Source organism: Marmota flaviventris, chromosome 3 (genome assembly GCF_047511675.1).
Source record: "Marmota flaviventris isolate mMarFla1 chromosome 3, mMarFla1.hap1, whole genome shotgun sequence".
NCBI lineage: Eukaryota > Metazoa > Chordata > Mammalia > Rodentia > Sciuridae > Marmota > Marmota flaviventris.
In genome coordinates this window covers 94,956,090-94,970,036 of record NC_092500.1, presented here as the reverse complement: position 1 = coordinate 94,970,036, position 13,947 = coordinate 94,956,090, and the positions used below count along the sequence as shown (strand labels likewise).

General features: G+C 38.0%; 1 protein-coding gene across 1 annotated transcript in view; it reads right to left on the bottom strand.

Moving 5' to 3' along the window:
* The window catches only part of Gucy2c (guanylate cyclase 2C), a 74,639-nt gene that overhangs the window by 8,845 nt on the left and 51,847 nt on the right, over positions 1–13,947 (bottom strand). The window contains exons 17-23 of the mRNA XM_027955980.2: positions 13,690–13,822; positions 11,288–11,425; positions 10,533–10,621; positions 7,365–7,456; positions 5,012–5,170; positions 1,183–1,375; positions 38–212 (exon numbers count right to left, since the gene is read on the bottom strand). Coding sequence (XP_027811781.1) covers positions 38–212; positions 1,183–1,375; positions 5,012–5,170; positions 7,365–7,456; positions 10,533–10,621; positions 11,288–11,425; positions 13,690–13,822 — 979 coding nt within the window. The remainder of the gene's footprint in view (positions 1–37; positions 213–1,182; positions 1,376–5,011; positions 5,171–7,364; positions 7,457–10,532; positions 10,622–11,287; positions 11,426–13,689; positions 13,823–13,947) is intronic.

Genomic DNA, 13,947 nt, shown 5'->3' with positions numbered 1-13,947 from the left:
AGAGGTACAAATGGTCTTAAGAAGCTTATCTCCATACCAGAGTGAACTCCAATGCGAATCCATACTGGGAGGCCGGGAAGATGCTCCAGTTCAAAGGTCCCTATGAAGCTGAGGATATCTAAGGCCATCTTGGAAATATCTACTGCATGCCGATTGCCATTTCTCTTAGGCAAACCACTAGCCACCACGTAGGCATCACCAATGGTTTCTACCTGTGGAAATACTTTCTCATCAGTGGCTCTGTTCCTTCAAAAGGCACAGATTTTAAACAGAAGCAGTTAATCACAAAACAAACACAAAAGGTTTTTTGGGAACTCAGAGGCACATCCTATACACTTTTTCTGGGCCAGTTCAACACCAGTTTTATGCTAATTTCTTCAGAGTAATTTTTTTTTTTTTGGTACCAGGGATTAAACTCAGGGGCACTCAACCCACTGAACCACATCCCCAGTCCTATTTTGTATTTTATTTAGAGACAGGATTTCACGGAGTTGCTTAGCACCTTGCCATTGCTGAGGTGGCTTTAAACTCGTGATTCTCCTGCCTCAGCCTCCCCAGCCACTGGGATTACAGGTGAGCACCACCGTACCCAGCTTTTTCAGAGTTTTTATAGTCTAGTTAAATGAATGATAAAACAAAGTGTTTTATCTAAAAGTGTTTCATAATTACATAAATTGTACAGATGCGGTGACAATTCTTAAAATGTTTAAATAATCTGATTGGGTTTAAGTCATTTTAGGAATACTCTTAATTTCCAGAAAAGTAATCTATAGTTGTCTTTGTCATTTTCTACATGCAATTTGAGCAAAAATAATTGTAGTTTCCTCTAAGTTATAAGATATATTCTATTTATTTAAACTCTAGTGTATTCTCTGCTTCATTTGCACTCAATCTAAATATCATCCATTTTTTGAAGGTAATTTGAGAGGGATGACATTTTCTCTAAATTTAGTTTCCAAAATTCATTCCTGTGGAAATTTTCTTCTTTTGTGCTATTTCTTAAAAGTTAAATGGTAATTTTGATATGTCACCCTTCCAATTCTTCCACTTCTCTTCCCTATTAGCTCAGTTTCAACCATCAATTCATTAAAGGTTAAATTACAGAGGACAAGAGAAATAATAGGAAGAGCCATGTCAGGCTTTGATGCCCTTGGTCTGTTCAAGCATGAGGGAAGCAGTTACCTTGTAGACATCATGGTGATCCACGATTTGGTCAAAACTCTTATAGATGTCATTAAGCATGTCCACCACTTCCATGGGGGTGCTGTATTTGCAGATAGTAGTGAAACCTACAATGTCGCTGAAGTAGATTGTAACTTCCTCAAATAGTTCTGGCTCCACAATGCCTTTCTCCTTCAGTGACTTTACCACTAGCCTAGATGATGAAGGGAAAATCATGCCTTCAACTTCAGTAAATTTTTCTTGTCTAACATAAACATTTAAGATAGTAGTAATTGTTTACCAAGAACTTAAGAATTCTAGATTTCTGGTGAATGATTATCTAGGAAGCAAAGTTAGCTTGTATCCATTGTATATATAAACACATCACACACACACACACACACACACACACACACAATGTGTGTATTAGAACCCAGATGAATCTATGCAGGTTAAACATTCACTTAATTTTAGGGTCCGTAAACAAGTCAAGATGGCACCTGGCATTTTGCCAGAGGGAGTGGTTTGAGAAGTAACGCCAGCGAGCCATTAAGATGATAGATTCCTTAATGACTGACTGCTGTGTCTAGATTATGTCAATTAAATTAAGCTGTGTGTAATCATTAAGATGATGATTCCTTATTGGTTGACTGCTATACCTAGTTTATGTTAATTAAGTTAAGCTGTGTATTCAGTTATGTATATATACCCCTACTGTCCTACAATACACGGCTCCCACTGCATCAATCTTCACAAGTTCCTCGTCACCGCCCCCCGCCCCCCGTTAGTTTGCTGCAGCCAGACTGCAGCAACTTAGTATTTGATTATTAACCATAAAACACATACATACATAACCTTAATAGCTATTTACCCTTAAGGCATATAAGTCCTTGCCCACTTTTTACTTCTGTACTGATAATCAATTTCTTACAGACATAGTTCTTTATCCAGAAGCAGAGATGGCAAATGTTATAGATATAAGAGCTTGACTCACCATAGTTATCATCTGACTCTCTCATCAAAGTTGATTGTTTTATTTCCCTGCCATATTTAAAATGATGTTGTTTAATATCATTATGAAGGAATAATGCATTTAACATTAATTTTGATATATTCTAAACCAGAGTTCATTTGGTATATTTTGAACTGGATTTGAGTCAATCACTATGTAAACAAGTTAAAACTATGGTAGATTAGCAGAAGTCAAAGAGAAACAACATAGAATAGCTTTGAAGAAACATAACCAGCTGCATTTCAGACCAAGAATTGAAAGAGAAGAAGTACAAGAATGGACTCCATATTTTCTTCATGTACCCAGTGGCTTTCCACTGAACAGAAGGGATGGGGGCTGACATGATAAATGCTGTCTGACCTTGGGATCACTTTGGAGTGGATCCAAGTATAGAACTACCAGAATTAGAATCTGGAAGTTGGGAGGTACCACAGAAGTCATTGAAAATAAACCCCTTATGTTTATAGACGAGAAAGTGAAGACCTGAAAAGGAAGTATGAATTTCATACAATCCCAGAGTCCATTAAGGACAGAGCTGGTATTAGGACTTGGCAACATTTTGTCTTTCAGTCTTATTAATGTACCACGATTCTTCCACCATTCAGTCCTTGGATATTTGGGGAGATGGGGAAGATTGGGAGGTGTGCTGATTATGTAGCAAAGGAAGGATGCCCATGTCTCTCCCAGAAAACAAATCAACCATAAGCATTTGTAGTACTCATTTGGAGAAAATTCAATGCACTGAGGGAAGTCTTTTTAACTGGTGCAGTGACACAACTTGGGACCTTTGAAAAACACCCCATTGTGTGGCTGGGCAGGCTCTCAGAGGTACTCCTGGGCTGGTTACTCTAGGCATGCCAGATATAAAGGGCAGAGCATTTTGGAGGTTACATAGATATAATGATTACATAAAATTTTCTGCCATTGTTGCCCTTCTTTCTACTGCTTATAAAAAGTCACTTGAGCTTGGAAAATAGTGTATTATCCAGAAAAAGAAACTACTCTGTTGGTAGAAAAATAAAGGAAGGAAAGTAACTTAGCTTTGATAATAGGGTGTTATTGATGCAATTAGTATGCAGACTAGATGTCTTAGAAAGGCTTCCTACAAGAAGAAAAACATCTATTCTGTTTCAAAACCCCAAGGGGTAATATTCAAAGAAGTGTTTAAATGCTTTTTGGTTCCTACATAGAGTCTTAAATGTATTTACCCTTTTTATATAAATATTTCTTCTTAATTCTTCTAGCAATCATTCATGCATGATTTAATTTTACTTTTCAAATATGAAGAATTTTTGCTGCAGTCATGGTGTACTGTAGCTTCAACATATCCGAATAGATGTGTTGCATGACTTTGGCAATCTGATGAAAACATCTACCACCTAGTGGTCAAAGTTGCATACTGAGCCAGGGCTTGGAAAAAGGCTGAGGTGGTCAGCCAGCTGTTCCAAACCATTTGGTTGACATTATTGGTTAAAATAACCAATAATAAAACCTAAAAAGGTAGCCATATAATCAGGATATTGTTTTGTCAACTAGGCATTAAAGGCCAGGCAAGGAACTATGCATTATATAATTAAATTTTATAGAGCTCCAACAGAAACTGCCATCCCTGAGATAAGCGTGGAGGGTACTATTCCTAGCCTTCTCCTACGTGCTCTGAGGGCGGGTAGGTTCTGTATTAAATTCTCTTCAGGCCTAGAGACCAGACAGAGCATGCATGCGACTCCTAACTCTTCTCATAGCACTCAGGCTTGTAGAAGAGATGCTGTTTTTTAATTGAGAAAACAGCTAATTTGATCTTGAAATCTTTCCTTTACCTGTGTGGAGCTGATATTCTAAATGAAGCAGGTGTTCAAATTAAATAATATGACTAATATAGAAAAGTCATAGTTGCCATATGTATGATATGCTAATTATTTCTATCCTGCACATGATCTCAGGGAACTCAGAGCCAACCTGGAATGTGGATGGGAGACTGGGGCTTGAAGCATTTGAACACCTGCCCAAGATTGCTCATCAGCAGTGGTTGATGGAACCATGTGTTGAAATCAGGCCCAGCTGACCTCAAGTTCCATGATTTTACCTAAAACTGGACTGGCTCATTCATCCTTCATCTGATGGAACAGTTGGTTACACCTGAAGAATGCTACGTCTCACTGAAGCACAGTGGCAGGCCAAACCTATTTCCTCACTCTTCACATTTCAATTCCCTGCTTAACATCCTACCTGACTGTCAACACTTAGGAAACTTTAAGCTGTTTGGGAATTTCATTCTTCTGTCATGGCTGTCATGTTGCTTCACAAGACAGAGGTCAGCCTGTACATGCCTCTGATACACCCAATGCATTTCCCCTGCCCTCTCTACCAGGGATGGCTCCTAGTTCTTGTAAGTTGGATTCTACTTGCAGTCAGAAGAAATCAAAGAAAAAACTAAGAGTGCCTGGAAGCATCCTATAGTTTCTATATTCTGCAGGCAAATTTTAATTTCCATTTTGCAGTTGAGAGATTAGGCAATTTGTCTTAAGTGGTAGACTTAATAAAAGTGGCAAAGAGGTGCTGACACCCAGGTGTCTGCACAGTGCATGCTACTCCTGTGTCACCATGCATATGTTGGAAAGTAATCTCTCTCTTTTAGGTATTTAAAGAATGTATGGTACATGCATTTTTAAGCCCTATAATCTGTTGAAGAATATGCAAAAGGAAACAATCCTGTATAGATCTGGGAAAACAAAAGAAAAGCATCAGCAATGCTAGTCAGATATGCCAAAGGTTTCAGCCACAGGCTGTGAGGCTTGGCTGTGGAATCAGGGAACTATGTCAGCAGGAGGGCTGCCTCACCTGGGGAGCAGCATGAAGTTCAGTCTGTCCGCCCTGTCCCTCTCTGCCTTGTACAGCTGCGTCCTTTCCTCTACCAGATGTTCCAAGTTCCGAGAATATAGCTGCAGGCGTCGAATCAAGGTGTCCATATAAGTTTCATTTTTTTGATCATGAAAAAGTCTGTAGGTAGTAGTAGATAAAGAGATCTTACCCATTAATTAAGAAAACACTCAGTAAAACAATGGAAAACCACATGGAATAGGAAATTAAAGAAAAATAAAAAGGGCCAACAACAACAAAAAATTTAACCTGAAAAGAAACCAAAGAAAGAAAAAGGAAAAACAAAATCATGAATGTTTAAAATTATCTACAAAGAAAGCCACAGAATTATTTATAATAGCAAAAACTGGAAAATAATCTAAATATATACCAAAAACATAGTCTAAATATTGTGTGTAATGGAATACCAATGTACCATAAAATAGAAATTAGAATAATTAAAGACAACATAAAGAAGAACCCTTTATCACTAAGTGAAAAAAGTCAGTTTATAAAATAGTAAAACTATAATCTCAATTTTACTGGAGAATAGGTGCTTTTACTTTCTTGCTGGCTTATTCCTCTTTCCTAAAATTTTAATAATACACGATTTATAATAAAGGAGAATCATTTTAAAAATGGCCTAGAAGTGATCAATGGAAGCATAAGAGAAAGACCAAGAAAGTCCACTCCAAGCCACAGAGCATCTCCTCAGGATAATATTCTAATTCTGGATTATGTTGTTAGACCAAGAAGGCACAAGATGAGAGGCCAGCTTTCTGTGACATTGGGACACATGATACCCGGTGCAGAACTCAGGGAAGAGACACATTGAGTTCTTGTGGTGTCATGTATCAGAGATGACGCTCCTAACACAGGAAAGCACCGTGGGTGGTGCTGAATAAATCACGGCCACTTGGTCACTACAACTATGACAAACACAGGCCACCACTTCTGCTCTCAGGAGGAGATGGCCTACATCATGATCCCCTGGGGTGAGGAGGGATGTTTGTTAAAAAGTCAATATATTTCTGAATCCTACCCCAGACCTCTGTAAGTAAAACTGCTAGGCTTGCAGCAGAATTTTTTTTTAACAAGCTCTCAAGGGACTCTTACTTGCCCCACTTAGAGACTAGCTGGGTAGAATGGGTGAGGGAGCAGGTATAAGGGACAAAGATGGATTGTTTTATTCCACCATTAATTAATTCAATTAACATAGTTTTCCCAGCCTTGACTGCATATCTTAATCACCCGGGGAGCTATTAACACTTCTGATGCCAGCCTGCACCCCAGACCAATTACGTTAGACTCTCTGGGGCAGGACCCAGGCATCAGCAGTTCTGAAAGCTGCTCAGGTGACTCCAATGTGCAGCCAACTTTGAGAACCACCACTGAAGGCTACAGTCTTCACAAGTCTACATGTTATCTGTCATTGTACAATCTCAATTGCTCTCAGTAACAGGCCTATGAAAGAGTGAAAAGGTGGCAAGAATTAAATCCCTTATTACTTTCGGCTCCATTCTAACAGCTGACAGCTTAGTTCTACCTATCAAGGGCCACACACTCATTAACTTCACTGCACCTCATCTCCAGCCCTGGGCTTTTAGCCTCCTTAATTATCTGAATCTTTTGACCTAATGAGAACTGCAGAAAGTTAGAGCTGGGAGGGATTGAAGAAATTATCTTGTCCAATCCAATTTTACTAACAAGACAACTGACACCCGGTAAGGGTGAGAATTTTGTCCTACGTCTCATAGCAAATAATATCAGATCCTAGCATGGAAACTGGATCTCCCAACTCTTCATTCAATGTTTTTTTTAATATTTTTTTCTCATCTGTAATGTATTAGCTGAAAACATGGGTCATCTAGAATTCAATCTCACTGGATAAATGTGTGCTGCTGTTTTTTCTTTGTTGTTCAATTGTACCTGATTCATAAGACAAATCTTAAGTACCTAGGGCCAGAAATGGTGATTTTAACATTTAAGAAACTTGCTGATCTTAAGAATTATCAAGAGGCTTTGCAGATTCTCAAGACCTATGTCTTAATTACCTGCACAAGGATCTGGTACTATATTTTTAACAGAAAATGCTATGATCAGTTAGAAGTTGTTTTCAACCAGACAATTTGTCTGACATTTTTAAATTTTCAAGTGAGTGTGTCCCTGAGAAAATGGCCTGTTAGTCTTCATATCATTTTAATTTTTATGAGACAGGTGTTTGCAGTCTGGGATTTTTTTCACTGGAATAGGCAGACTCATTCTTGGATACCACTGAATGTCAGCTGTCACTGAAAAACCCAAAATTTGTGAAAAGTAAACATTTCATCAGTACCCAAATATCTTGGCCAGTGTGTTTTCAATTTTCTTGAAATCTGGTCTCTTTTCTGGATCTTCCTCCCAGCAGCTTTTTACAAGTAAATACACCTGGAAGAAGGAAGTGGGGTGAATTAGTTCAGACGATGGTACATTCAGACAAGGTCGCCTCCTCTTCTCCTCTTTGATGGGAGTAATTAAGAAGACATATTTCTCCCTCACCGTCCCCCAAAAAGCCAAACCTCACCTCTGACATTGAGGATAAAGCTAGTTCTGCATTTTCCATCTCGGGTATTACCACCTAAACTACCTTACCCAGTAGTTCCTGTGGGTGAAATTAATGAAAAACGTGATACCAGTTTGGATGAGACCGGGTTGATGCGAGAAACTAAATGCTTTACTGTAGTTTGCAGGGTTTGTGCTGGTGAGGGCAAAAATTAATGGGACTTGATGAGTAAGTGGCTCTAAATAAGAATAAGAGCTGGACGACGATTCAGTGGTTTTCCATTGGGGCTAAAAGAATTGCCTGGGGAGCATGTATATTTCTTATAGCCAGGCCCCACCTCAAAAGCTTTGGGTGTAACTGTAAGATAAACAATGACTAATTCATTAGAATAAGTATGTCCCCAATTTTGCATGAGGAAAGGACAGTTTTATATTTTTTTTAAAGTTCCTCATGTAATCCTAATACACAGTTGCACTAGAACAGCAACATAGAGAAAAGGAGAGGTGAGGAGGAAGAGGGGAGGCAGAAGGAGCCCATGGAATCTTTATTTTATGAAAAAGAGAGGTGAAAAACTTTTTTTTAAAAAATTTGTTTTTCACTCTGACTAAAAACAGGCAATATTAAATCCCTGTTCTTGTACTTTGCTTGGGAAGGAAATGGAGCCCTGGTGTAGCCTCTGGCTGTCTATAACTCACCATGAGATGATGTCCTTGCTTGATAAATGGCCTGCTGACTACCTTATAGGAGATTGGATAGAAACAACTAGAAATGTTCTGGAACAGCACCACAAAGGAAAATCCTGAGTAGCTTTTGGCATCGCTCAGTGATCAGACCTGTATTCCATTGGAACCAGCTACTAGATATGAAATCTCATTCCTTATTTTCAATTCCAGAACCATCCAACTATGCACAAATGAATTGAGGATGAAAATGCTTTGGTGAAAAAGGTTTTAATCTGAATATACTCTTGGCCCTCTGTATCCCTATCTGCTTCTGCATCCATGGATTCAATCAATAGCAGATTTAAAAAAAAAAAATCAGGTCTGTACTGAACACATATAGATTTTTTTCCTCATCTATATTCCCTAAGCAATATAGTATAAGAAGTATTTACATAGCATTTACACTATATTTAGATATCATAAATAACCTGGAGATGACTTATAATACATGGGAAGATGGGTATAGACTATATGCAAATGCTATGCCATTTTATATGAGGGACTTGAGCAGACAAGGAATCAATTTCCTGCAGATCCTGAGGATAACTATGCTCAGGTGAGAGAGTTTGAGAAGGGATGGGTGATATGTGGGGAGGTATAGAAAGCAGAGGAAAAGAAGGAACAAGGAGCAGTTGTACCTCAGAACCCTGGGCTACAACATGCCTGTGCTATTGAAAAGGAGCAGACGAAAAGGAGAGGGAAGAGTGGCCCATTTTTCCTGGGTGGATTCTGGCTAGAAAACTCCTCTGGCATGGACTTGTAAACGGAAGGACAACATTTCTGCTTTTATCCCACAAGGAACAAAAAGTATATATGTGTGTGTAAAGCACCAGAAAGGTTTTTAAAATACTTGACTATCTCTTGTATTAAGGTTCAGGTAAAATTCTTAAAAAAAAAAAAAAAAAGTAGAATTTTTATCCCCAGCAGTAAAGCCTTTTCTGAAGGATTGTTAGAAAAATAAATAAATAAATAAGCAAATATGGAGAGAAAAACTCCATTTCTTCCTGGGGAAGAGTAAAAATACACTTAAGTTTTTCTAGATATTGGAATATTTCTTTTTAAATCATTAGATAATACTCTATAAATATAGGGTATATATTTTTATAAGGTTAACAAGGATATCACATTGACATCTTGTTCTTTTAGCTGATAAAAACTGAGAAGGTGATGTGTGTTTTAGGAGCCAGCTGGTGTTTTCTGATTTGGCAGCAGAGGAGGGCATGTGGAATAGCTCATCCCTAGAATGTGTGAGTATTACCTTTCTGTAGTCCACCTTTATCTGCGGGGGATAATTTTAAGATTCCCAGTGAATAACTATGGGGTGCACTGAACCCTGTACATACCCATGATAAAGTTTAATTTATAAATTAGGCATAGTAAGAGAATAACAACAATAACTATGATAAAACAATTACAATAACATACTGGAATAAAATTTCCAGCTTCATTACCTTTGCATTTGGGGGCCATTATTAAGCAAAATAAGAATTACTTAAATAAAAGCACTTTATCCCTCAACAGTCAATCTGATAACCTAGGTGGCTACTGAATGAACAGTGGGAGGGTAGTATATACCACATGGATATGTGAGCAAAGGAATGATTGATATCTCAGGTGGGACAGAGTAAGATCTTGTCACACTACTTAGGATACACACTGTCAGGTGTCACACTATCTCTGATACACAACACCACCTGAACTCAATGTGTCACACTACTCAGAACAATATGCAATTTATAACTTATGAATTGTTTATTTATGGAAATTTCCATATAGTAGTTTCAGACTACAATTGACCATGGATAACTGAAACCACAAAAAGCAAAACTGCTGATAAGGGAACCATTATATTTGGAGAAAGAGTCTTTGCAGATGTAGGTAAGTTAAAAATCTTGAGGTGAGGCCATTATGCTGGAATTGGGTGGGTCCAAATGCAGTGACATGTGTCCTAATAGGAAGAAGATTGAGGGAAAACAGACAGAAAAGGAGGAGAGAATGTGACCAAGAGACAGAGGTTGGAATGTGGGCCCACAAGCCAAGGAATGTCAACAGCTACCAGAAGCTTCTGGAAAAGGCAAGGAATGAATCATCCCCTTAGAGCTTGTGGAGGGAGTGCAGCCTTGTCAACAACTTGATTTTAGAACTGTAACTGAATAAGTCTTTGTTGTTTTCACCACCACATTTGTGGTGAATTTTTAGAGCCAGCCAAAGAAATGAATATAGGGGAAGATGTACTCACTTCCAGCTCTTTTTCATCTGCTGTTTCCAGGAAGAGATCTGGGCGGAAGGGTTTCATTCCATTGGAATTTTCCACTCTGAAAATCTTCTCTGATTGGTGAAAATAGTCAAGTTAGAAGAAAGAATACAGCACCATCACCTTCAGAAGGCTTCTTGTGTCCAATACTTTGGCCCCACCCTCCCTAAATCCCTTAGTTATCTTACTTCCCTAGATAGTTCAGAGTTGGCACATAATAAATGCTCAGTAAAGACTGAATGGATGTTTAGAACATAATAAAAAATAGCATGCTATCCTGATTCATGGATTTGTACTCACTACAGTGACAGTGTTCACCTTTTGAGTAAAAATAAGTTGTGTATGTAAAAAAAAAAAATTGGAGAATGGAATGAAATATTTTCCTCTGAGAGGATGTGACAAAAAAACTGTAGCTCTTCTCATAGTAAAAACTGAAATATTTGTGTTATCTTGCTAGAGTGATCAGCTCTTTCAGAATCAGAAGGAAAAGTGGAAATTGTAAGGGAAGATTCTATGACCACAACACTGACAGCAGTGACGCCTGGCAGGGCACGTTATCCTGTGCTTTTCGGGGACTCTAACTCTTAATCCTTCCAATAACCTTGTAAAATGTGTAGTGCAGATGCGCAATCACTACTTTTGCAGATGAGATATGGTTACAAGGAGATTAGGGCCTCACTGAGCCCAGAATGCAGGTTGGCTGGCTCCCAGCTGGGGCAGGTGAGGGGGTTCAGACTTACCTTTCTGGTCCCGGCAGCTCAAGGTGTAGAAGGTTTCTCTCCGCAGGATGATCTCCTGGGCGATGATTCCAAAGCTGTACACATCTCCCTTCTGAGAGATGTTGGCTTGGCGGAGGTGCTCTGGAGAGGTCCACAGGTCTGTGCATTCAGATATTGAGAGTGCAAAGTTGGGGTGAGCAGCCTCTGGGTCTCCAACCTGCTTTTGCTTTTTAAGTTCTATGCCATCCACCCAGAATACTGTTGGTTTTGGAATGGTGTGGTCCCAAACTTTTAAGGAGTGTAGGTTCATACCAGTGATAGAAGGTAGAATAACACACTTAGCTTTAAAGCTGACTTTGAAAAGTCAGAATTTGGGTGAGCTCATATGGGTTCTCTAAAACAGCTAGGATAATAGTTCTGAAAACCCTTGAAGTCTACCCAGAACAGGGTCTGGTGTGTAGTAAGTGCTCAGTAAATATGTTGAATGAATGCAATAGAATATGAGAGGCTGAGGGATTTAATAACTTATGGTACATATGGAATGAATTTTTGAAAACTTTTATAAGCAAATAAATAAAAATTTATATATTTAAACATTTTATTATTTAAATTATTAGAATTTACTCTCTCTCTCTCTCTCTCTATATATATATATATATATATATATTTTTTTTTTTTTTTTTTTTTCTGATACTGAGGATTGAACCCAGGGCATTTAACCATTGAGCCACATTTTTTTTTTCTTTTCTGATACTGAGGATTGAACCCAGGGCATTTAACCATTGAGCCACATCCCAGCCCTTTTAATTTTTGAGGCAGGCTATCACTGAGTTGCTTAGGGCCTTGCTAAGTTGCTGAGGCTGGCTTTGAACTTGCGATTCTCCTGCCTCAGCTTCCTGAGCTGCTGGGATTACAGGCGTGCGCCATTGCGACTGGCTTTATATTATATATATATTTAAATATGTAGTTACTGAAAGAAGATAAAAATATTTTCCAAGCATAATATACTGGTGGCCTCCAAGCCAGTTCATGCCCACAGAGGCAGTTTCTTTAGTGTTCCCACAGTATTCTTAAAAAATATGATGTATGTAATTTAATCACATTTTATTATGTTCACACCACTGTAATAATTTACATAGAGTCCATTTCACATGAATAAAATGCCTGTGTCTTAGCACCTAGAGACACCTGTGTTCTGGACACACATTATGTATCTGATTTAGCAATGACAGGAGCATAGAATTAATTCATTTTTCTTCAGCACTCTCTGGAAAGTTTTTGAAATCACCCCACTTCTTATAAATGCTTTGAGATTTTGATATTCAGTAGTTTTAATAAAAACAATACATAGATTCATGTTGCTGGGCACAGTGATGTATTTATGTATTGTTTTAGATTCATGTTTCTGGGCACAGTGATGTATTTATGATGTATTTCCTCATTTGGTTCTCCGACCAAAGTTACATCACCTTTTCGAATTCCAGTCTTATAAATATTTGTGACTTGTGATTCACTCACAGTGGATTCTAAAGGTTTGAGGTTGTTGAAAAGGTATGTAATCTACTAATACTGACACTGCAGTCATCTGATGAAGGAGATTTGCTCCATTACATCATGAGCCATGTTTGGCACACAGTAGGGCTTCAACAAGAATTTACCGGATTGAGTCCAATATCATTTTATACTTGACAAGACTGTGGAAGTCAGGGAAGAACTGTATTTTTTACTAAGGAAAAACTAAAGAATTGTGAAATTAGAATTAGACACAGAGTTAATTTTTGGATTTAGTAGTAATTTTAGGCAACATGAATACTAAATTTCTAAGGCTGCTTAACTATGAGTTATAGTAAAGAAAGGATAAATATTTAACATGAAAAACCCCTCACACTCTACAAATCAAGTTACCTTTTTTGACCCACCACATTCTGAAAATGATGAGAATATATTTCATTGAGAAGAGGTTTTTTTTTCTTATGCTTATTACCATAGAAGAATGAAAGATGTGTAGCTTTGAAAATGCTTTATATTTTATCTTCTAGGGAAATCTTGTAACTTCTCTGAGTCTCAATTCTGATTTTTTTTAAAAGAAGAGGATTAAACCAGATAATTTCTAAGGTTTCTGCCTGCACTAAACTTCTATATTTTTTCATCCTATTTTGTTTCACAAATCAATAAATTCTTCATGATCTCTCACTGATATCAGGGGACACTCAGCTGAGCATTGAGGATAAGGTCCATAAAGAATATTTGTTTAACTCAGATGGAGAATGAGCCTCTGGTCGCTCCAAGTGTTTGTTTTCTGATCAATATCACTGTTTTCTAACCACTTTATCTGGGCTTGAGAGAAAAAAAAATTTAAAGTAAGAAGAGAGAAAAAGAAATGCCAAATGGGAAGCTAGTGAAAAATTTCATTCATTACAAACCTTTCTTTGGAAGTAAAATGGAATTGCAGCCGAAATCGGTGATCTTCACCACCATTCGACTGTCCACTACGCAGTTGGTGGATTTCAGACGACCATGGACCTCTATTTTACTGGAGTGCAGATATGACATCCCCTGCAATTTTTCGGATGACAGGAAAACAAAGAGATGAGACACACTTCAGCTGCTTGATTATTTTAAAGGAAGAAGTGACATTTTGACACTATTTCAGCATAAAAGATAGTCACACTGTCAGATTT